This window comes from Syngnathoides biaculeatus, chromosome 20 (genome assembly GCF_019802595.1).
Source record: "Syngnathoides biaculeatus isolate LvHL_M chromosome 20, ASM1980259v1, whole genome shotgun sequence".
NCBI classification, from domain to species: domain Eukaryota; kingdom Metazoa; phylum Chordata; class Actinopteri; order Syngnathiformes; family Syngnathidae; genus Syngnathoides; species Syngnathoides biaculeatus.
The window spans coordinates 6,354,299-6,377,074 of record NC_084659.1 but is presented as its reverse complement, the minus strand read 5'-3'; the positions used below and the strand labels follow the sequence as shown (position 1 = coordinate 6,377,074).

Below are 22,776 nucleotides of genomic sequence, written 5' to 3'. Positions count from 1 at the left end.
TCACCAGAGAAAAGACATTCAGTTTTTAGTCATTCTTCAAAGCAACACGCCAGTCCTGACAATGCCACAGACGCCCTCCACAATGTTGCTTTCCTTTTTTTGTGTGACATATTTGAAATGTACTCATTAGGGTTTGTTATCCTTGAAAGTGTTGGGCAAATTTTCAATGAGCGTTTTGCATTTCAGCCCAGTTTGATTTTGGTGCGTGCGAATCAACGTGACGGCCACTTGCTTGCTGCACATCTGAGCCACAGCTGTACCTTCCCCTTCATTTGGATTTGGGTTCTCCAACCAGACACTTTGACACCGGGTCACATCGTCTCATTCTCCCCCACCCCCATCCGTAGATGCATTTGCGCCATCTGCTCAGAGTTAAAATGCGCAGTTTTTGGCCTGCTTTAGCAGTTCCGACTTGTCAGAATGTGCTTTTGTGTGGTTCCGCTTGGTTGGGAAACGTGAACATGCTTCAGACAATAATAATATCTCATAAGAAGTGTCCAATGTAAACGTAGCACAGACAGTTGTGTAGAGTTGATGGATTTTGTGATATTTAACTCAGTATGGTTAGAATTGCACTCATTGTATGTCTCGCAGCAGGGTGGAGCAAGCGTGTGGAGCGTTGGCCTCACAGTTCTGAGGACTGGGGTTCAAATCCCGCCCCTGCCTGTGTGGGTCTTCTCCGGGCACTCCAGTTTCCTCCCACATCCCCAAAACAGGAATTCTTTGGAGACTGTGAATTCCTCTAAGATGCGATTGTGGGTGTGAATGCTTGTTCGTTTCTTAGTCAGCGGGGATGTCGGTACCAGGCACTTCTGAGAGTTTGGGATTCCTGCTCAGGAATGTGCGTCGGGCGGGTCAGGGAGCTCCTGCTGTGTGCTATCAACCCCTCTCTAAACCTCTGGAAAGCAATTTTGTTCTCAGTACTGTTGCCATCATGTCACAATATGATATAAAATCTCAGGGGAAATCTCACAAGATTTGCATGATTAGATTAAATGAGGCAAAAAGGAGAAGTAAAGCTTTATTTTTGTCTTTGTGTGTATGCTCGGCCAGATGACTCGCAGCTGGCCAAATAGAGCTTGCACCCCGCTGTGATGAGCGCTATTCCATCATCCTGCGGAAATACCTGGGGAGAGAGAGAAAATTAGTCCTGGGAAAGTTTTACATCCAAAGTCGCAAAGCTTTGTAACGCCACAGGAAATGAGCGAAAGCCGACAATGATGTGAACAAGGAAAGCCGCTGTCCTCGCGTCAGTTGTGGCCATGGCTGTCGCGGGATGAGCGTCTGATGGACTAAATGTTACGGTGACGACGCCCACTTGGACATGCCAAGAGTGGCCGGGGGCCTGAGACCCCCGATTGTTGCTGAATACTGTAACACCATTATTCTTGGGGAGATGCCCATGGATGCGACTTGTTGCATTGAGTGACCAATCACATGAAAGTGCATAATCACATGACAACTGCCGAGCAACCCCCCACCCCCAGCGGCTGGCGTTTCGGATGGATGGTTAGAGTTCAGCTAGTTGTTTTTACATCTTTTACACAAATGTTTTTACAAGCATGTAATTGGCCAAAAGTTTTCAAGAGCGCTGGGGGGCAGGTAATTAAAACACCATAAAAGTAGAGTAATTCTAAGTAGTAGTAGTACAGTATGTTCAAGTGATACACTACACTGATATACTCGACTATTACGGTGAGTTTTCACCACATGTACACGTACAGTCAATTTGTGTGTGTATACACTAAAAATATAGGTTATTATAAAAATTTCCAGGGGGGGAAGATCAATACTAGTTGTTTGTCGCTAGCAGGCTTAGTCCCGAAACCCCTGCGAAATGTTTTGTTGGTCGATATTTAGCATCATCGGGGCAGTGCAGAGTACGACCCCCGCCGTAGCCTGGAAAAGTGACTTTCTTCTTCCCTGCCAGGTGATCGGAGGGGATGATGACGTCCGACGCCAGCGAGATGTTGGCGGCCGCCTTGGAGCAAATGGACGGGATCATCGCAGGTAGGGATTGAGGGGTGCACATCTGGAAATCATTGCAGTGCATGCTGGGAATGCGCCCCCAAAGACCCCCCTCATTCCACCCCTACCTGCTGTGAAATTTGAGCCTCTCTGAATGTGAGCTTTGGAACAACGTTCCTGTTTCTGCTGCTGCTACTGGACGGCTTCCTATGAAAAAAAAAAAAAAAACTTTCCATTGTTCCATGGCGGGATGCATCCTAATGATTATTCAAGCTTTGGCACTTTTGCGTGCAGGCTTCACTTTTTTTCCGCTGATCTTTCCAATGGGAAGGAGGATAACATGAGAAAAAGCCCTTCCCCCACTGCATACGACAACAACCAGAAAGCACGTCCATCGTTGTTTTCATATTGAAAGATGATGAATAAAAAAACAGTAAGACCTGAGGCTCAGCTAAATGTACATATTGAGCTAAAAACCATAAAAGGTCATTGGTACGAGTGTTTCAACGTGACAAAACTGCCGAAGGTGACTTGTCACCCTGGAGAATCTCACTCCATTAATTTTTACAGTATGAGTACTTTCTTCAATCTTCTGATCGGCTGAATGTTTTTTGTTGCGCCAGGTTCCAAGGCCATGGACTACTCCAACGGACTGTTCGACTGCCAGTCGCCCACGTCGCCGTTCCTGGGCGGCCTGCGGGTGCTGCACCTGCTGGAGGACCTGCGGGCGGCTCTGGAGCTCATGGACAACGCAGAGCGGGACGACCTCCGCTGCCAGATCCCCGACTCCACCGCCGAGGGCTTGGCTGAGTGGCTGCAGGGACAAATAGTAAACGTCTTCACTTGCTGCAATCTCTGCTTATCTGGACGCTTTCCAGAGCTTGACTCAAACGTCCAAACTCATCGGTGGAGACGCTAAGCAGGCTCTGGAAGTCGCGCTCTGGCCCCGTCTCCTCGTTAAATGTTGTGCTACGACGTGCGGGGTGATTGATGGCTCTTCCAGACAAGAAAGGAAATAGTTTCCATCAGCCAAAGTCGTGCTGCATTTTTTTTTTCTCCCATCACCGGTTGCCTTGTCAAAATGAACGAAATTCTGCGAGAAAGAAACGGGGGACTCGAGTCCAGCAAAAATTGCAAATTTTAGGACCTTGCACTTATAATTTGGGACTTGTGTGAAATTTAAGGTTAAGACTTGAGCTATGAAACTATGACTGGCAAATATGTTATTTAGTCACCAAAAGAAACTTAAAAAGGTTTTCAATGGTTACAGACAAATGGCCACAGCTCGGAGGCGGTCTACCAAGAGCGTTTGACCAGACTGGAGAGTGACAAAGAGTGTCTAATCCTTCAGGTTGGTCGGTTAAAGTGTCTCCTTCGTCCTTGCTTTTCATTTTTAGTGTGATAAAGTTACAGGACCATTTTAATTTGGCTTTTGAGATTCTGGAAAAGCTCGATAATTGATCTTGAGCCCAGTCTAATGATGGTCTTGTAGGTCAGTGTCCTGACTGACCAGGTGGATGTTCAAGGGGAGAAGATCCGAGACCTGGACAAGTGCCTGGAGCTTCACAGGGAGAAGCTCTGCGCCGCTGAGGAGCTGCTGCAGAAGGTATGAATGAGAGAGAACGTCGCTTGCCGTCCAAGACAGAGAGCCTTTGTGTCTGATCCAAAGGAGTTGCTGACCCGCTCAGCGCTGGAGACCCAAAAGCTGGAGCTGATGACAGAGTTGTCGGGTCTGAAGCTGAAGCTGAGCACAGTGGAGAGGGATCACAGAGATAGTGAGGTAGTGCACCCCACATGGCATGTCAGAAGATGTTCAAAGCTGAATGGAAGTGCTGCTTACTTCTGAGTTGTTTGTTTTAATGGTCCATGCACACTTCCTGATCATTGTTAACATTTGGTCTTGCAATATCTCCTCTGAACTTGAAATTTGCCCCACACCAGCCATTCATTTATGTCGCCCTCTGCTGGACAATGCTGAGTAGTGAACACCATCGTGCCATAATTCAAAATCGCATCCAATTCACATGCAAAAAAAATATCATATGCAACTAACCCCGACATGTATCAGTCTGTGCAACGCATCATCTTTTTGAACCGATCTGCGCACTCTTCCGTCCACCTGGGTAGTCATTGTTTTTGCTGAGGGTCATGTGACAAAAATCAGCTACTCGGGCAGCTATTTCCTGCCCAGAAATCCAGCATCAACCCCCCCACGATCCCAAAGGCCATATCTAGGAAAATCACACTCTTCTTCCTCCTCTGCAGGACTTTTGCCAGGAAGTAAGCGAGCTGCGTTTGCGCGTGGCTGACATGGAAAGTGAGCATCTGCAGTGTGACAGGAAAACCAAAGCTTGCAAAGTGAGCCTATTTGTTTTGTTTTTTGTTTTTTTGCCCTCCTCCACTGACTTCATTTTCAATGTAGTTGTATTCATACAGCATCAATTGATTGTAGCAGATGTAAAAGTGTGGCAGCGTCCTGACAACTTTTTACGTTCATGTTCCGCTTTTGACGTTTTTTCTCTGCTACTAACGCCACATCGAGCCTCCGAAGCGGACTGGTAGAGCTGAGGTGAAGGTTTGAACTCCTCGTCCTCTTCTTCCTTTTTTTTTTTTTTTTTTTTTTTTTTTTTTTTTGTGCCCTTCTCAACCCGCTGCTTCCTCCTCACTGCTCTCCCTGACTTTTCTCCACTCTGAATGGAAACGCGTCCACCTCTGCCACCAGTCACTCGCACACACCAGAACTCCGCCGTCAGAACGCCTCTAAACGAACGCTTTGTCGGCACAGTCGTGTGACTTTGATTCGTCTTCATGCAGGAAGAGCTGCAGCTGCTGCAGCGGGAGTTGGGGGAACGAGAGGCGGAACTCAGGAGGTTGAAGGACGAGAGCAGACTGAGGGCAACGGAGGCGGGAGGGAGAGGTAATGTGACGCAGCTCACATAAGTACATTTACTGGACTTCACAGACATCAGCTTTCTAATAAACAACACCCTGCCCCCCCCCCCCCCCCCCAAAAAAAAAAAAAAAAAACATAACTTGGGAATGAGTCATTTTTTAACCAACTGTTTAAAACGCAAAACATTACTGAGAATAAAACGTTACTTTAAGAGGAAAAAAAAAAACATTTAGTGACACTGACCAGAAAAAAAAAATAAATTAATTAAAAAAACACTTGAGGAAAAAAGGTTTTTAAAAGTAACCAAAACAACTTTTTTAAAAATTTCAAAATGAGATTATGCATATAAAAAGTGTAAAAATTGAAGGGAAAAAGAGAACAATTTAAAAAGAAGGAGACAGTTCATGGAAATATGGCTACAAGATGAAAAAGTACACAAACACGAGAATAAAGTTTTAAAAAAAAATAGAGGGGGGTGAGTTTATAAATTGAGGGAAAAGTTGTAATAGTACAAAAAACACAAAAGGAAAATTACTTTTTAAGTTACAAAAACATTTTTATAAAACCAAAGCGAGAGAGAAAAAGGAGGACATTTATAAAAAAGACACAAAAAAAGAACAATTTAAAGGGAAGAACTACTTTGGTTTTTAAAAAAGTAAAAGTGACTCAAATGACTGCACTGAGAACAAAGGAAATATTAAAAAAAAAAAGTAGCTCTCGCTCAATCTATTTAATGAGCGTAAACAATATCACAGAAATGGAAAATAGCAACAACGGGGAGTTTTGCACGGATTCCTTCTATTTCGTCTCAGTCGTGCAAATTAGTCTGAAAGGAATCCGCTAAAGTTCAATCTGAGGCTAGTAGAATTCCTTTTTTTCCTTGTTTGTTTTCGGCACAGCAGTTTAATTATTTGCCCCCCGAATAACCTTTTGCCCACGTTCATCTCGCCAAGATGTCTCCACGCCACCGGCAATATTTGCACGTAGCTGCTGTGATCCAACAAATGCAAAATCGTAACCGTGTGTGTTTGGATTCCACCCAAAGCCGCTCAAGTGCTTTTTCCATTCATGCCAGATGCTGAAATGTCCGAGATGAAGACGCTGTTGGACTCGCTTATGTCGTCCAACGATGAGAAGGTGCGGCCGAAAAGAACACACCGCATCGCTCCGAGCCCCTCACGCCCTTTATTTCTTTTGTCGTCGTCAGGAGCGACGGATCAAAGACTTGGAGAGCTCACAAGTTCTGGAGGAAATCAAAGGTAGAAACGGGTTTGTGTGGGTGTCTTTGCATTTGTGTATGTGTTGGGTTGGGGAGGCTTTGTGGTTATTTCCTGCTAGCTTTCTTTTTTTATTCTATTAAGCACTTTGGGTTGTAATTTTTCATGGGTGAAAAGTGCTATAAAGATAAGATTTTCCCACAAACACACTGAAAGAAAATGTTTCCTGACAAATGGGCAAACGTCCAGTCGTGCTTTGAGATGCTATTAAGTTTGTTCCCTGATCACGCTTGTAACTTTCATTTCACATCAATTTTCCAATTGAAAAGGAAATCTCATAAATCCCTCCCAGCCAACCCAAAAATCCTTTGTGTTTTTTTTTTTTTTTTAAAACCCCAATAATATTAATAATAGTAATATTCGACTTAAGAAACCTTGTACAGTAATTAAATAGGCGGCACGGTGGATCAGCTGGAAAGCATTGGCCTCACAGTTCTGAGCTCCTGGTTTCAATCCTGGACCCGCCTGTGTGGAGTTTGCATGTTCTCCCCATCCGTGCCTGCGTGGGTTTATCCATTCGTGATAGGTTAATTGAAGACTCAAAATTGGCAGTCGGTGCGAATGTGAGCGCCAATGGTCATTTGCCTGTATGTGCCCTGCGATTGGCTGGCAACCAGTTCAGGGTGCACCCCGCTTCTCATCAGCCGGGATAGACCCTCGCCACCGTAATGAGGAGAAGCGGTACGGAAAATGATTGCGTAATGTTTACACATTGAGACAGTCACTGTTTACCGGTACTCTGCTATTATATGAACTGACCTTTGAAGAGGATGAGAATTACAATTCTGTGATTATATGCCTGTAATTATCTACATGTGTTGTTTCACCTTTTGTGTTCAAATACCCACTGCTTGAGGTGTTGCAACGCCACAACATCAGTGCTAATTTCGTTCGCCTGTCAATGATCTTTTGCATTGTCAGTTAGCATTAAGTTCAACGCGCAAAGCTATGTAGCTATCTGTAATTGTTTTGGTTTCATCTTTCATTGAACTTCAGTCTTTTCTTAATGTCAAATTTTTAACTAAGTGGGGAAAAAAAAGTTTTCTCACATGTAGTAAAACTTTGCACAGACCAAGTCCATGTTTTCTCCAAAGACTGAAATTTCTTGTGGGGAAAATGTGCCAATACTTTTGTACGGTGTCCCAACAGCGAGTCCAAAGGACGACGACTACGCCGACATCCCCGATAATCGCTCGTTTCCTGCCACCCGCGAAGTCAGCCTGGCGTTGGAGGGTGAGACAGGAAGGATCTCCATGGAGGTAAACACACACACACACACACACTTCCTCTTACAAATCCAAAGCTCCTTGTTATGAATTCTGCCGCTTTTGTTAAAATATGTCGCGACTTTTAATCCTGTTTTTCTTCCTCCTCCTCCCTGCAGGCGAGTCCAGACATTGCCAAGCGGGATGAGGTGAAGAAAATTGATGGAGAGCGACAGCTGCAGGCGGTTGACAGGTATTGCATCCAAGTTTGCTTTCTTTTTTTTTTATTAGTTTTTTTTTTGCATGCTAACGCAAGACAAAAAAAAAATGAAAACAATGTATACTAGTGAATATTTCATTCTAGGAGATAGAAGAAAGATGAAAATATATGCAGTTATAAGTACATTTTAATATGGAAAAAGTTTAAATGATCAAATTTGATGGACTGTTACAACATTGTAGTTCACAATGAAAAACTAAATTCTATCATCCCATTAATATACTGTATAATATTTTTGAAAACGAGTAATACATTATTGTAATACAGGGATAAAATGTGATTACATAATCAATGAAAAGTAATCTTTAAGGCTTTTTTTCCTCTTAAAATTAAGAAGAATTTAATCCTAGTCATCACTTTTCATTTATTACCATAAAATAGATCCATAGATTATTGTAACTTTTGTAATAAAAAAAAAACGGATTAAATAATAATTTAAAACCGGAAAGTATTGTGTGCTTTATTTTCCTTCTAAAAAGAAACATTTATTCATTCATTTTCCGTACCGCTTGATCCTCACGAGGGTTGCGGGCCTGGTGGCGCCCAACCCAGCTGACAGTGGCCGAGTGGCGGGGTACACCCACGACTGCTCGCCAGCCAATCGCGAGCCAGACGGAAACAACCAACCATTCGCACCTACGGGCAATTTCCAGTGAGCCGACCATTCATGTTCTTGGGATGTGGGAGGAAACCGGAGTGCCTGGAGAATAACCCACGCAAACTACCGCGCCGCCAACATTATTCACATCTTCTCATTCGTTTTATGTCATAGATAACATGATTCTAAAAAAAAAATTTGAAAATATGTTCTATCTTCACTCATAGTGTAGAGTATAAGGTTTTCATTGTGTATTTGTATGTTTAACAATACATCAAAGCGTACAGCATGAAATAACATTTTATTAGTTCAATCTCATTTATTATTATTATGATTATTGATATTATCGGGAACTAATGTGATTTCAGAGCCTCTGAGGTGGCTGCAAGCAACACCAACCCTGAGCAGGTTAGCTCAGCTCGTCATCATCACTGTGGTGTTTGTTGTCCTGATGGTGGCAAAAAAAAAAAAAAAAGTCTGTCGTTGCTTCGATTTAAAGGCAAAAAGAAAATGTGGATCTTTGGCAAGGGAAGACACTTTTGGGGCCAAGAGCATCCGAGCGTCCTTCGGTCGAGGGTTTTTCAAACTGCGAGGAGGCAAAGCCGCAAGCAGCACGCCAAGCCTTGGTCAGACAAAATACACTCAAGAATTCTTTGAACAAACTTATGTGATAATCTCATATTTGAACGTGATGTGTAGTATTATGACATCATTTTTAACGTGACGCGACGTATGGCACAACACCCGTGAAGCTAACACGTTCATGACTCTTTGCAGCCGAGACAGAAGGCAAAGTCCCGGAACACCTGGACTTGGCCGGCTCTGCTTTTCCCTCGGCACCGCAGAGCAAGAAAAAGTCCAAAGGCTTAAGGAAGTTTTTGGGCAGGTCGGGACCCAGCCCACCTCCATCCTCCCATCACACCATCTCGCTCCCTACGGTGTGACTCCTTTTTTTTTTTCTTCTCAGGCTGAAGAGGAGCCACTCCACATCCTTGACCCCGGACGACAAGGCCGAGTTTCGGCGCGGCGGCGTCCGGGCCACGGCCGGGCCTCGCCTGGGCTGGTCCTCATCTCCGGTCGGCGCCGCGGACGTCCCCTTTTCACGTTGGACCCGCGAAGACGTGTGCGAGTGGCTCCACGAACAAGGCCTGGGCTTGTACGCGGAACCGGGTCACAACTGGATCCAGTCAGGGCAGAGCCTGCTGCAGGCCTCCCAGCACGACTTGGAGAAGGTTGGTGCACATGAACTGAGATTTTATTCATGTTAAATGATTTTTCATGCAATAATTTGAAAACAGGACTGGATGTACTTATTGTGAGGCCACATAATATGACACAATCTCTATATATAGTATGACATTATTAATGTCATGATGTGTAGTACGTCACATAATGTGATGCATAATAGGGTCGTTTCTTTAATGTATCAAAATGAATGTTTCTAAAATAAAAGTTTTTTATCACATGATCTTCAGGGGGGGAAAAGTTTTTTTTGTTTTTGTTTTTAATATGAAAATGGGCGGCACGGTGGGTGAGCTGGAAAGGGTTGGCCTCACAGTTCTGACGTCTTGGGTTCGATCCCGGCCCCGCCTGTGTGCAGTTTGCATGTTCTCCCCGTGCCTGCGTCCCTTTTCTCTGGGTGGGCACTCCGGTTTCCTCCCACATCCCCAAAACATGCAACATGAATTGGACACTCTAAATTGCCCCTGGGTGTGATTGTCTCTATGTGCCCTGCGATTGGCTGGCAATCATTTCAGGGTGTACCCTGCCTCCTGCCTGTTGACAGCTGGGATAGGCTCCAGCACTCCCTGCGGCCCTTGTGAGGATAAGCGGTGGAGAAAATGGTTGGATGGATAATAACAAAGGAAAGTGCCTGTTTTTAACAAGACATTTCTCATTAAAAAACTTAAAAGAAAAGTTATCGACTTTAAAAAAAAAAAAAAGTAACATTCCCATTTTCTAACATACAAAAACAAGTTTCCCTTTTTTTGACGCACTAAAACTATGAAGTAATGTTACGACCAAAAAAAAAAAAAAAATCCAATATCAACCAGATCAGGGTATACCCCGCCTCCTGCCCGTTGACAGTTGGGATAGGCTAAAGCACCCCCTGTGACCCTTGTGAGGATAAGCGGCTAAGAAAATGGATGGATGGATATGACGATGAAGGAAAGACATTTCATACCTGATTTGTTCTCCGCAGGAGCTGGGCATGAAGCACCCTCTGCACAGGAAGAAGCTCCAGCTGGCCCTTCAGTCTCTCCAGTCACATGACGACCTCCTCAAAGGCAAACTGGACCACAACTGGGTCACACGTAAGTGGGCGTCAAGTGTCAGAAACGAGGAGGCGGGCGTGACGGGATGTTAACGGTACGCCGCGCGTTCCAGGTTGGCTGGACGACGTGGGCCTGCCGCAGTACAAGAGTCACTTTGAGGAGGCTCGAGTGGACGCGCGCATGCTACACTACATGACCGTGGTCAGAACACACACACGACATTTTCATTTTAATGGCCATTTTTGGCAAATGACAGGATATGGACATTTTTGTGTCTGATCAGGACCAGGACAGGAACTAGGCTGAACCACGAATAGCAAAAATTTGCAGATAATCAACAACCTATATAAATGTATTGGGGGAAAAAAAAATATGGATTCATGTTTTTAAACTTCCAAATTCTTGAAGTCAGGATAGTGTGCCAATAAGCGTTTTCAGCTTTAGGTCCCCCTCAAAAAAGAGACAGCAAAAAGCTAAATCCTCGTGTATGCGGAAGTACACTGAAGTCTAAACTTGTCGTGCTGTACTTGCTGCGTTTTAGGAGGATCTCTTGTCCCTGAAGGTGGGCAGCGTGCTCCACCACCTCAGCGTCAAGCGGGCCGTGCAGGTCCTGCGCCTCAACTCCTTCCAGGCCGACTGTCTCCGGCGCCGCCCCACCGACGAGGTAAAACCAGCGCTCGGTCGCCGACCGCTAACAAATTGACGTTTCCGTCTCGCCGTCTTCAGAAGCACGCGGGACCGGCCGACGTGATCCAGTGGAGCAACCACCGAGTGATGGAGTGGCTGCGCTCCGTCGACCTGGCCGAGTACGCGCCCAACCTCAGAGGCAGCGGTGTGCACGGAGGACTCATGGTGAGGGTCCGGCAATGGCGGTCTCGCACTCTCAATATTTTCACACTTCCTGTCGATACGCAGACTCGTCAATGTCTTTGATGAGCCCGAAGACTGTGGTTTCATAAAGAGCGCAAAAAAGTTTACAATCAAATTTTTCTGTGAATATCAATGGAGGATAGGTTACTGCCGGTCGGTCTGACGGTGACAATTTTTTTTGTCTCATCTGGAAGGTTCTGGAGCCGCGCTTCACGGTGGACGCGTTGGCTCTTCTCCTCAACATCCCGGCGGGGAAAACGCTGCTGCGGCGCCACCTGGCAACGCACTTCCACTTGCTGGTGGGAGCGAACGCGCAGAGGCTCAAGCAGGAATGTCTGGAAAATCCCGACTACATCGTGCTGACGGCCGCGGCCAAGGTCAAGGTGGGACTCCGGAACGTGACGCTTTACAAACTTTCCAACGCCATCAAAAGATGTTTGGAAAGCATTTGAAGATGTTCTTGATTTTGACTTTTTTTTTTTTTTTTCTGCATCCGGCAGCCGAGACGTCTGTCGTTCGGCGGCTTTGGAACGCTCCGGAAAAAACGTCACGGCGATGGCAACGACTACGTGTGCCCCATGGACGTGGGCGAGCCGCCCAGCCGGGACCACGAGGACCACCCGGAGCAGCTCGAGCAGGTTAAAGCGCCTCCTGGCCTTGTCAATTTTCCCCATGGTGTCATCCTCCCGCCGATAACGTGTTTGTCTGGAGCCAGATGGACGACTCCGACGGCGCCGTCAGGCAGATCGGAGCCTTTTCCCAAGGAATCAATAATCTGACGGTGAGCAAATTCCTGTCAAGTGAAAACCTTCCTTGGCCTCACGCGCCGTCTGCTTTCAGAGCATGCTAGAAGACGGCGACGTTTTCGGGGAGATCTCGGCAAGCTCGTGAGAAGGCAACCAAGCCGACGAAGACGCCACAGTACTCCAAAAATAACGCTACATTCTGTGTGTGTGTGTGTGTGTGTGTGTGTGTGTGTGTGTGTGTGTGTGTGTGTGTGTGTGTGTGTGTGTGTGTGTGTGACTGCATGTTAGCTCAAACGTGTGCGTAGAAAATAGCACAGCATTTTTTTTTTTTTTTTTTTTTTAGCAATAAACAATTGTACAAAACCTCCCATCTTTCCATTAAAGTGCCGATATGTGACATTATTTTTTCATTGTTTTTTGATGAAGTACTCCTACTAAGGTAAGTCAAATAATTGATTTGTATCCGGTCTTACAATTAAATATTATTTTATGAATGTTAAAAAGCCTTTCATGAATATTCAATTCTACAAACAAGTACAATTTGAAACATGACCTGTTTCCAATTTTGTTACTCATTAAGGTAGTATCAGTTATAGTATGCATACTGTACAATTTTCATCATTTTGCTATATGCAATTTGTCATTCAATATTTACGATTCATTCTGAGTGGACGGTAGACTACCTACAGTTGTTTTCACTTTCTAGTTAATTGTACTGAATGTTCTGTGTTCTTTTATGTATTAGGTGGATTGTTATGATGTCATATCATTTGTGCTCTGCGTTCTTGGCCTTGGAAAAAAAATACCTGTCTCATTTGCTTCTATTATCTGGTTATAAGAAGGTTTAATTTATTGATTCACTAAAGATTTAAAAAAAATTGCAAAAGAATTTTAATAACTTTAATAGAAATCTTTAAAAAAGGTTCGATGCAAAAAAAGGCACAAATTGATTTCGTAAGCTATTTTGGTCATTTGTATTTAAAATATATGGGAAAATATAGTCCCGCGAACCTCGTGAGGATAAGCGTCCCTGAAAATATATGCATTTTAAACAATGAACAAATGCAAAGTTTTCATCAAAATACTTAAGTTGATTTATTTTGTGATTCCTATATTTCCCTATGACAAAAAGTGATAGTTCAAGTAAGATATCAGGCGTCGCGCAGGTAACTTGCTGCAACGAATTAATTACCAAATTGCAATTAACTCGACGTGCGAAATGGAAACGAACGTTCGACCTGCAAAGTGGCTTCAATAGAAAGCGACGTCAGTGCGACCCTTTCGTGTAAACTTTCTTAAGATTCTTTTTTTCAAAACTGGACGACAAAGCAGTTCGCCTAATTGAAGCCACTTACTTCTTGGAGGAATGGACTCAGTAACGTAATTTCACGGATATCGGCCTAGTTACTGATCGGTCTTGCTGATTGCTGGGGGTCGGGGGACGCCTTACTGTGGACAAATCTCCTTCATAATTCTGGTGCCAATCAAACCACAATTATGGCTATAAAGAAAAAGCACCACCATCATGGCCAACATTGAAATTATCGCAGCCAAAGCCTCCTTTGCAAAAATAGGACAAATTATTGAAAGCTAGTCTAACATCATATAGCTTGGCACATTAGCACTGTGCTTGAACATATGAAAAAAAAAAAAAAAATCGATAAAACTTGCTTAAAAGCAACCAGTTCTTCAAGATAAAATGTAAATAATATTGTACTCCGACGTTCTATACAATTTAACTGTAATTATTATATTGTTTACCACTGGAGAGAGCTTTGTAATCCCTAGTTACACTTTGACTACAATTTTTTTAATATTATTTTTCTATGAGTTAAGTTGCGCCATGTTTCTCGCGAAAGTCCTGGCAGGGAAGGTGACCAAGGGGGAATCCCAACTACCGCCGCCCGCCCCCGTATGGCTCAGAGACCTGTTTCTACGACGCCTGTGTGGTCTGCGTGTCTGACCCAAATATGTTTGTGGTTTTCGACAGCTGCCAGTGTTGCCCAAACTACCTCATCAAGTACAAAGACCTGCATACAATCACCGAGATCTGAAGGCTGTCAAATCCGTGAGTTTGAAGTTTGCTTAAGATTAAGTTGTAAAACTGAATGAAAGGAAAAAGTACTGAGGCCCTTTTATGTTCCAAACATTTTTATTTGGGTTATCTAGCACAAGTAGCGGTTTTAAAAGAATTAAGGTTATCCCTTAGTGTCAGGACTTGAAATATGTTTTCTGTTCAAATGCATTGCACTTCATTTCAAAATGTTCATCCACGAGTTTTGTTGTTAAAAAGCAAACGTATTAAATAGCTGTTGCTCAAAAAGATTCTCTCTATTATTTGGCCAGTTAGGACAAATTTGTGACGTGATGATTTTTTATTTACAGTACTTAAAAATCTGTGCAATTTTCAATTCACGTCAACAAGTCACAAAGTAAAAGCTATTCACAAAAAATTAAGGTAAGAATAATGCACTTGCCATGCAAGACAAAAGGATAATAAAATATGAGTCATAATGGTTGGGCATGTCTGTTGAGGTGGTTTGTCCTGAGGGTAGCGCTGCAGGAAAGCCCAGTTTGATTCCAACGGTGGACATGGGGAGTCCTCATTAATTGGAAACGGTTCACCTCGTTTGCCTAATGGGCAGTCCGGTTCATTCGCACGCCAGCTTGCTGTCGAAACTGGACAAGCCGATGGCGAAGGCCTGCAAGGCGCACATTGGGTAGTTGTAATCCAGCGTGAAGATGTCTTCAGCCACTCGACCGAACTGCATCACGATGTAGTCAGCTGATGGGGGCGCGAAAAGGCGAGTCAATCATCACGCAAAGGATGAAGACGTCTGAAATTTTGGGGCGTTTGGAGACTTACGTTCATTGTCGTGGACTATCTGGAAATTCTTGATGGAGGCCTGAGTCACGCGTCCGTGGAAGTTGAGCACGTAGGACTGGGTGTCATCGTTCCACACGGGCGCCTTGTTGTGCAGCTCGATCAGGTTGTCCAAGGAGTGACTTTGCCAGCGGCTGAGCAGGCTCTCCTGCTCCTGAGAGGCATCGAGAAGGGAGTATAATACTGTTGGAGAAACTCTTAATAGCTGGTTCGCAGAAAAAACAAAAAGGTGGTTCCAGACCATCTGACTAGATTCTTAGCTGACGCAGTCACTAAGATAACCAGTACGAAGTCCCTGGTGTAGTGACCATGCGTCCCTACTGTGATCCCTAGTGCAGTGACCACATGTTTCTGATGCTGCAATTACAGGTTTGCAGTGCAGTCACCACAGGTCTCTTTTGGTCCCTGTTGCAGAGACCACAGGTTCCATGTCTGGTCGTCACAGCTCCCTAACTACAGGTCTTGGGTGCAGTGATCACTCACTCCAGGTCTCTGGTTCGGGCAGCAGAGGTCCCTGGTGAGGTGACCACAAGTTCCTGGTGTAGGGACGACGGGGCCCTGGCTCGTTCACCGCATATCCCTCACAAAAAGTCCCCAGCGCAGTGAGCATAGGTCCATGTTGCGGTCTCAACAGGTCTCAGACCTCAAGTCCTTGGTGTGGTTACCAAGTGACCCTGGGTCCCTGGTGAGATCACCCCACGTCCCTGGCACTAACTCTAGAGCAGCATTTTACGGCAAAAAGCCAGTAAACTCTCGTTGCTGTCACCGTTAAATAGCTGTCGCAGATACTGGCTCGGCGGGAAATGGGTTGATGACTCACGTTTTGGGGCCTCACGGGCACTCGCTCAAAGTTGCTATTCATGCCCGGGATGATGACAGTCATCTTTCGTGGACCCTTGAATCCCAGCACATTGGTTTCCTGGCCGACGGCGGCGAGAAGGACAAATGAGGAATCGAGCAACTGGTTTTAACACACCGGTTTTCGTGTATAACTCACATAGCAGACAGCGGCCAACTCCTGCCGAGTGTTGCTGTCATCCATGGCAGCGAGTTTCTTACAGGGGTTTGCACCGTTATTGTACACGGTGAATTTGGTGCCCATGAGGTTGGACCTGACAGAAAGAGCAGCCGTAACGACCACTACCGACCGAGGTCAGATCTGATTTTTACCTCAGCTTGCCGATGAAGCTCTCTCCTTCTCGGGAGAGATCGGTGGGGTCTACTGAAATGAGGTAGTTGGACGTCTTGCTCTTCTTCCTCTTCCTCCCTGCCAACAAGAAGATCTGAGGAGGAAAATTAGCAAGTCAATCAAGCATCACGACTTGGTTTTGACGCGAGTAAGCCTTACCTTCTTGCCGTCTTCCTTCTCCATGTGCATGTAGTATGTGGGGTAGAGACCGCGGTCCATACCCTTCTTGTCTCGGGTGATCCGGCATTTGACCGTGGCGCCTCGTGGCGCGGGAAGCAGCACAAACTCCTCTAAATTGGACACCTCCAGAAGAGACGAGCTCCTGGAGGAAGGCGAGCCACCAGCGACAGCCTCCTAGGAAGAGTGCGCACAAGATCCAGTGAGATGTGGCAAACAAGATCCCAACCATCGTCCTAGACCTGACGGCTCACCGGCTCCTTAGAGCTAGTGGCTGAGGCGGGCCTCATTGCCTCCTCGCTGGGCGTCGGGGATCGTGGACGCTCTTCCTCATTGTCCTCACTGGATTCATCAAAGTTCATGCTGCCAGACAGGCCTGGCCAAGGACATTTTTACTCCACAAAAAAACTCCTAAAAAAATTGTCAATCTTATTTCACCACCTTGTTTCCGCAGTAGTTCGTGGATGTCCGTCTTGGTTTGGTGCGGCGTCTCTGTGTCTCCAGCCTTCTCTGTGTCCCCAGCGGCCGCAGTTGGAGAGGGGGGCGGCGGAGCCTGAGGTTTGAGTGGGGTCTGATTCTTAACTTGGGCCTGGGACTGGTTCGTGGAAAGGATCTGGATTTTCATTCCCTTTTGGGGAGTTTTGGATCCCAGAAAAGCTGCTGGACCATTAATGCCTTTGAGGAAACAACAGGAGTTAAGATCTTGGTTGGAGAGAGGGGTTCTTCGGTCTTTCACTGGTCTCACCGTCGACAATAATGTCGTTGGCATTGCTGAGAGGCGAATCCACCAGCGGTGCCTCGTCTTCACCGCGCCGCGTCCGGGTCCGCTGAGGCCGGGCCTCCGTGTTGGGTTGTACCATGAGGGGTTCCTGACGCTTCCGCCGCTGCTTCTGCTCTAGCAAAGACCTCTGCAGTGGCACCCAGAGAAAAATGAAAACATGTTGAAGTCACTCACAACACCACGTGGGTGCACTGCCTACCTGTTTCTCCAGCTTCTGCTGCATGATGCTATGGTGATCGTCAAATCCGCTACGGTGGTGTGAAGGGATACGAAGAAGCATTAGCCAGTCTGACAGTGTAACAAGATGTTTGGTGGTCAGTGACGAGCTGTTCATTGGATACCTGGACCTTCAGCGGGAATTTACCTGACTTAATCGACTTCAGACTACCACTGTTACGTCACAACTCTAGCAAAGAAGGCCGTTTTGGCCCTTCCCGCGCAAAACTGGGTGGCAGAAAAGTCTCAAAAAATGCCTGAAAAGTGAGGTGTGAGGTGTGAGGTGCTCTGAGGTGGGATGCTAAAAATTACGGAAGTGTAGGTGAGAATACCACCAGCGGTTTGGCTACTGTGAGAAAGGGCAACAGCGGGGGACGAGGCCTTTGAGACGAGCATTTCTGCGGGAATACTTCCTCTTCTTTAAAATGACAAAATGCTGCACGAGAGCAAAGTCTTTGTCTGGATACTTGTGCAGGTGCTTTGGCGCAGTCGTCGAAGGCGAGATACTGAAGCGGCTCTCCTCACTCTGAGCAAAGTAAGAACAGTTGTCGCTGACAGGGTGGGGGTGCTTTTACCTTGTCGTCGTCGTTGAACTGGACCCGAAGCTGGCGGAGCTTGAGGGTCTTTGAGGGTGGGAGATCATCAATTTGCAAAAGGAAGAGAAGGGAGAGCGAGAGAAGTGTTTCAAGCAGTTTTTCAACTTTTATCAGTCTGGGACCCGCATTATTCTCTTGTTGTCCGAGTGTCGAGATCCACTTTTAAAGAGGTTCACAACAAAGAACATGCAACCCACTGTAATGACATAGAAACTTGTCTTAAACATATTTTCAAAGGACTTTTGAGAGAAAAGATCAAACGATAACCGTAGCCCAAACTGTGTACAGTATACACTTGTTGCTTCGTAGCCATCGTATGTAGACACTATCTTCCCATCCGAAATGGCATTGTAAACAAAAAAAAAACACGTGGTCGGCGTGACGTCAATGGAAAGTATCTATTAGACGGAGCACGACGACACTTGGCAAAGAAAAAAATAATATGCATATCACGAGATAAAAAATGGCAAACATTTTGTAGTGTACGACAGACTCGGAAGAATCTTGGACGATGGCCACCGAAGCCGCGTCTGAGCATGTCAGAAAAGTCAACGCTTTCCTCCTTTGATTCCGCGGACTGACCTTGGGGCATATTTAGTCCTTCTGCTTATTTTAATCGCGCGAGGTGGCAGCGGTTACAGTAACCAAAGCAACCGCAGGGCTCTTTTTCCTCACGCGGGATTCCGATCACGCGTCTTGAGGCACACACCGCGGTAAAAGATGATATTGAATAACGCTCAACATTGTACAGTATCGTTTGTTGTCGGCTACTGCCGCGTTTCCCGACCTCTACTGAGTCGAGTAGTTTACATTTGAAAAATCTCACATCAAATTTCCCGCTGTCAATAATTTGTGGTTTAATGGACTGCTAAGAATTCAAGTTTCCAGAAGAATTCCATATGATTATAATTAAAGTAATTGCAATACTTTCTATTCTTCACAGCAGATAGCATGTGAGGATTTGGGCCCCAACACCTGCTGCTGATCCCCCCGCGCAGACGAACATAACGAGCGCCATTCGAAACAAGAATCAGCCAAAACATCACAGAATCTCCCCGTCTCACCTGTACGACCAGCGACTGTAGAGTGGCTGCGACGCCATCCTGGTTTCAAACTACGCTCATTCCGGCGCGAGCCAACTGCTCGCTAAGTCAGGCGGGTGAGCGAATGGCTGCGAGGTGGAGTAGGAGCGTATCGTTGCCATGACATCCACGCGATACACCGGGATTAGTTGCAAGTCGAGGTGCGCTCAGGGAGGAACATTTGACTTCCTGACCATGTTCTCCAACTTTTTGAGCAAATATCTTCATTTTTAGCTGTTTATTACAGCCAACGGTGTGGCTCTGTCACAAAAACTCACCTATAAGATTTTCCCGCATCTAAATCTCGTTGCTAGGAGACCAACATCCATCCTTTCGTGTGAAAGCCGACAACCCCGAGTGCTCGGTTTGCGTGTTTTGTCCGCAGAGGCGACGATAAAGTGACACGGAAGTCCGCTGATGAGGAGCGAGGGGATTTGTGGGTCTCCCCGGCGGGAGTAATTGCGCGGTAATAACAACGTGCGCCGCTTGTATACATTGTAAACATGTCAAAGCAAACGGCAACAACCGGCTGAAACAAAATCTGAATGCAAGGGGAGGAAATGCTCCCGTGAAATTGTGGGTGGCCATATTTTAAACATGAACGAGTTGCAGCCTTTCCCAGTTAACTCCGGTCGCCGCACGGATATTGACAAAAATAATGAACCCAACGTGCGTGGATTCGAATGTTGGGGACGCCATTGCGCGAGAGAAACACGCAAACGCCGCGTCGGATTCAAACCCGGAACCTCACCACCGCAGGGCAGACGTGCTCCTCCACACTTCGGCCTCGCTCAGAGTCTGCATTGTCGACAAAATATTGATAAGAGGAGAAGGGAAGAAACGTAGATGATGCCCTTTTCCAGCTTTTAGCCATGCCCTGTCATCATTGCATCGTCAAAAAGGGACAATTGACAATAATAAAATCACAAGTGGCTTCAAATCCAATGCGCTGTTTTAAACTCAAACTAAAGAATAGGACAACTTTTTTTTTTTTTTTTTAATGATTCCTTTTGCTATATTTTGTGGCTTTGCTCCACGGGAATGCAGTTCGAAACAAAAATCCATCAGGTGAGCAAGTCCAAGCATGCAACAGCTATTTTTCTTTCCGCTTTCTGACTCAGTGAAGTGCAAACTCGAGATAGGCTGCATCAAAAACGGTACTTCCGACCCCCAATCGAACAGGACAAAAATCAAAAGGCAAACTGACAGCGGACACTCGCTTTTAAGTTGTCAAGGATGTGAATGACGGATTCCAGCGTTTTTCTACTTGAGTTCCCAAAATTAGCCGCTAAAGTTGCTAATCGCCACCGAAAAATGATGACTGCCTCTTGACTCTAGCACGTAGCGTTAGCCCGAGCGAGATGTCTTGTCTGAAAAAAGTTGGGATCAACTTGTTTTTCGCGTGACCCAAACACCGCCGTGACCACGGCGACTCGCCGCTTGCCTCGTAGACATTCAAAAGTGTCCAAAAGTGAGCATCAAGCGGTTTGTTCTTACCTGATGCTGTAATAACTCATGTTTATCCGCGGTTGCTAGGGACGATCTTCGTGCGGACGTTTTTGGCCCAGGAGCAACGACGTCCCTAGTTACCGCACGCTCAAGCAACGAGCGTCGCTATTGGTCGACGCCTGAGGCGGGCCGCTCGTGATTGGTGGATTTCACGGAAGGGGGCGGGAGTACTTTGTGTGCATTGTTTTCGTCGTGTTTTGAGGTTCTCAGTCACAAAGTCAACGTTTTGACGCCATTGGACAAATTAAAGGTTTGCTGCTGAATTTACAGGCGTCTCCTCTTTATCGTGCCGCTGTGCATTATTTTGGCAGACAATAGTTAATGAGGACAAAGAAAAATATAAACATTTGCAACATGCACTCACTACAAAATGAAGTATATATGCGACATAATTTAAGACATACAATCCTTTTAAACTTATTAGATAGAGGCAGTGCTGCCTCACAGTTTTATTGTGAACATAATCCCTGGATGCTGGCGAACATTAAGTGTAGAGAACCCCCCACCACCCATAAAATATTGTCAAAACTCCAAATTGTCTCAACTTTACCGCATGAACCCAGGTTGACATCTGAGGTGGAGTTTGCCTGCTTTTGCAGCTTCCTCCCATTTGCCAAAAACATGCATGCGCCATTTTAGACTACATTGGCCGTAGTTGTTCCAGTTCACTTGTAACTCCAAAGTGTGCGAAAGAAGACGCAACAAAAACAGTGATCGGGTCTCAGTGCAAGCCGGCGACGAGCTTGTGGCACGGCGCCAGCCGTCCTCTCTCTTCCAACATGGCCATCAACTGTGGCCGCCGCCTCCACGTCACCTTCAGGCCGTAGTCGCGCTCGGGGGTGTCGGGCACCAGCACGGCGGGTGGCCGACGCTGCGGCGGAGTTCGCGGCGGGGCGAGGAGTCGGTGTGGGGACGGAGAGGAAGTGCTCCCCGTTTCCACTATTTCTGTCGGAGAGTCCACATTAGGGGTTGCTTTCTCTGTGTCTGGTAAACGGGAGGAAGAAGTCCAGGTGGAGGCGCCGTCGTTCTGCTTTTCCCGGACTCGTCTTCTTGGCGCGCCCTGGCACGTGACACTGTTCGAGGGACGTCCCGCGGGGGCTGTCGAGCAGCTCGCGGTCGACGTCTCCGCTTGAGGGGTTGCTTTCTTTGTCTCTGGTAAACGGGAGGAAGAAGTCCAGGTGGAGGCGCCGTCGTTCTGCTTTTCCCGGACTCGTCTTTTTGGCGCGCCCTGACACGCGGCACTTTTCGAGGGACGTCCCGCGGGGGCTGTCAGGCAGCTCGCGGTCGACGTCTCCGCTTGAGGAGGTCGAGGGTCCCCGTTTGACAGGCACAACAGCGGGGGGAACTCGCAGACGGGCTTCCTGGGCAAACGGCTGCAAGTGCCCCGGGTGCTGTTGAACGAGGAGCACTTCCTGCGCCTGCTGCGTATTGCCTGTGGGGCTGGAGCCTCCAGGGACGTGTCAAACTGTGGGTTTACCTGAAGAAGAAAAAGGGGCGGGGGTGGGTGACCAAGTGAACTTTTGGGCATAAAGGAGTGATTTTCAAACTGCGGTCACTGAAATTAAAATAAATGCAATTCACTGTATTTAAAACACAAGTACTCAAGTACAGTTCAATTGTATTTACAATTTCAGTACAAAATATTTAATCTGCATGCAAGTACTGTACAATTTGTATTGAACTTTTATTTGCAAAACATTTTAAAGGAAGAGTTTCTATTTAAGAATAGTGTAGATGTTCAAACCGTGCATAATGTCGCGGTGGCGTCAAAGATATGCTTGCGAGTCAAGTTACCCACCCAGGAGGCGAGATCGCTGCGTTTTGAGGTGTCACTGAAGAATTCTTTGGGGTGCAGCGCAGCCCGGACCTCAGGAGCGGGTTGGAGTCTTTTGCCGCACGCGGGCCGCTCGACGAACAGCAACGGAGGCATCCGTGTCTTGGAGCTTTTGCGAGGCATTAAAAGACACCATGTCCGAGGACCTGGAGGAGATCGAACGTCTTCCTGCGTTGCGTAGCTGTGTTTGCAGTTGGAGGCTCGCGTGTTCTAAACATGATCTCTGTTGTACTTAAGACCAATCTCAAAGGTTGCTCACCTTAAGCGCGATCTTGTTTTGATGCAACGTGTGCATTGTAACCATATAACGTATATTTAGCAGGTTTTTTCTTGCTGTTTTGCTCAACTTTTGATTGAACGTACTTCCTGTCACGTGCACATCAGCGTCACATCCC

At 46.2% G+C, this 22,776-nt stretch overlaps 3 protein-coding genes across 17 annotated transcripts in view; 1 reads left to right on the top strand and 2 right to left on the bottom strand.

Moving 5' to 3' along the window:
* LOC133493174 (troponin T, slow skeletal muscle-like) overlaps positions 1–20,814 on the top strand; it is a 75,729-nt gene extending 54,915 nt beyond the window's left edge. For 10 of the 13 annotated variants that reach the window (XM_061806183.1, XM_061806179.1, XM_061806188.1 and 7 more), the window contains 24 exons: positions 1,931–2,010; positions 2,592–2,797; positions 3,239–3,319; positions 3,461–3,574; positions 3,638–3,748; positions 4,234–4,326; positions 4,783–4,885; positions 5,937–5,998; positions 6,069–6,120; positions 7,288–7,397; positions 7,523–7,596; positions 8,590–8,629; positions 8,721–8,847; positions 8,999–9,107; positions 9,189–9,453; positions 10,425–10,536; positions 10,610–10,698; positions 11,039–11,161; positions 11,224–11,349; positions 11,562–11,750; positions 11,868–12,005; positions 12,083–12,148; positions 14,104–14,181; positions 18,900–20,814. In XM_061806183.1, coding sequence (XP_061662167.1) covers positions 1,944–2,010; positions 2,592–2,797; positions 3,239–3,319; positions 3,461–3,574; positions 3,638–3,748; positions 4,234–4,326; positions 4,783–4,885; positions 5,937–5,998; positions 6,069–6,120; positions 7,288–7,397; positions 7,523–7,596; positions 8,590–8,629; positions 8,721–8,847; positions 8,999–9,107; positions 9,189–9,453; positions 10,425–10,536; positions 10,610–10,698; positions 11,039–11,161; positions 11,224–11,349; positions 11,562–11,750; positions 11,868–12,005; positions 12,083–12,148; positions 14,104–14,181; positions 18,900–18,941 — 2,577 coding nt within the window. In that variant the 5' untranslated portion in view covers positions 1,931–1,943 and the 3' untranslated portion in view covers positions 18,942–20,814. Of the gene's footprint in view, positions 1–1,930; positions 2,011–2,591; positions 2,798–3,238; positions 3,320–3,460; positions 3,575–3,637; positions 3,749–4,233; positions 4,327–4,782; positions 4,886–5,936; positions 5,999–6,068; positions 6,121–7,287; positions 7,398–7,522; positions 7,597–8,589; positions 8,630–8,697; positions 8,848–8,998; positions 9,108–9,188; positions 9,454–10,424; positions 10,537–10,609; positions 10,699–11,038; positions 11,162–11,223; positions 11,350–11,561; positions 11,751–11,867; positions 12,006–12,082; positions 12,149–12,207; positions 12,433–14,103; positions 14,182–18,899 lie in introns of those variants that run through there. The other 3 variants (XM_061806189.1, XM_061806190.1, XM_061806191.1) reach the window with 3 other exon arrangements.
* tulp3 (TUB like protein 3) lies at positions 14,252–20,617 on the bottom strand. 3 transcript variants are annotated; one of them, XM_061806215.1, is made up of 12 exons: positions 20,536–20,616; positions 17,936–17,983; positions 17,344–17,392; positions 17,109–17,271; positions 16,805–17,038; positions 16,618–16,739; positions 16,346–16,540; positions 16,168–16,280; positions 15,995–16,109; positions 15,818–15,916; positions 14,980–15,151; positions 14,252–14,898 (listed from the first exon to the last, which is right to left on the bottom strand). In XM_061806215.1, exons 1-12 carry the CDS (start codon positions 20,553–20,555, stop codon positions 14,765–14,767), a joined length of 1,464 nt encoding a protein of 487 aa, XP_061662199.1. In that variant the 5' UTR covers positions 20,556–20,616; the 3' UTR covers positions 14,252–14,764. The 3 variants fall into 3 exon arrangements, with proteins under 3 accessions (XP_061662199.1, XP_061662198.1, XP_061662197.1); XM_061806214.1 differs by having other exon boundaries at positions 17,344–17,983; positions 20,536–20,617; XM_061806213.1 differs by lacking the exon at positions 20,536–20,616 and having other exon boundaries at positions 17,344–18,906.
* A 60-nt stretch (positions 20,815–20,874) lies between the features above and the next one.
* On the bottom strand, positions 20,875–22,776 carry rhno1 (RAD9-HUS1-RAD1 interacting nuclear orphan 1). Its single transcript, XM_061806226.1, has 3 exons — positions 22,641–22,776; positions 22,346–22,527; positions 20,875–22,024 (listed from the first exon to the last, which is right to left on the bottom strand). Exons 2-3 carry the CDS (start codon positions 22,502–22,504, stop codon positions 21,269–21,271), a joined length of 915 nt encoding a protein of 304 aa, XP_061662210.1. The 5' UTR covers positions 22,505–22,527; positions 22,641–22,776; the 3' UTR covers positions 20,875–21,268.

Bases quoted from the DNA above. Each gene is read 5' to 3' on its own strand.
- rhno1 (XM_061806226.1), bottom strand. From the start codon at position 22,504: ATGCCTCGCAAAAGCTCCAAGACACGGATGCCTCCGTTGCTGTTCGTC. The intron at 22,025-22,345 runs GTGGGTAACTTG...TTTCTTCTTCAG, and splicing joins GCAGCGATCTCGCCTCCTGG to GTAAACCCACAGTTTGACAC.
- tulp3 (XM_061806214.1), bottom strand. From the start codon at position 17,478: ATGAACAGCTCGTCACTGACCACCAAACATCTTGTTACACTGTCAGAC. The intron at 16,740-16,804 runs GTGGTGAAATAA...GTCCTTGGCCAG, and splicing joins CGAACTACTGCGGAAACAAG to GCCTGTCTGGCAGCATGAAC. The intron at 15,152-15,817 runs GTGAGTCATCAA...GATGCCTCTCAG, and splicing joins TGCCCGTGAGGCCCCAAAAC to GAGCAGGAGAGCCTGCTCAG.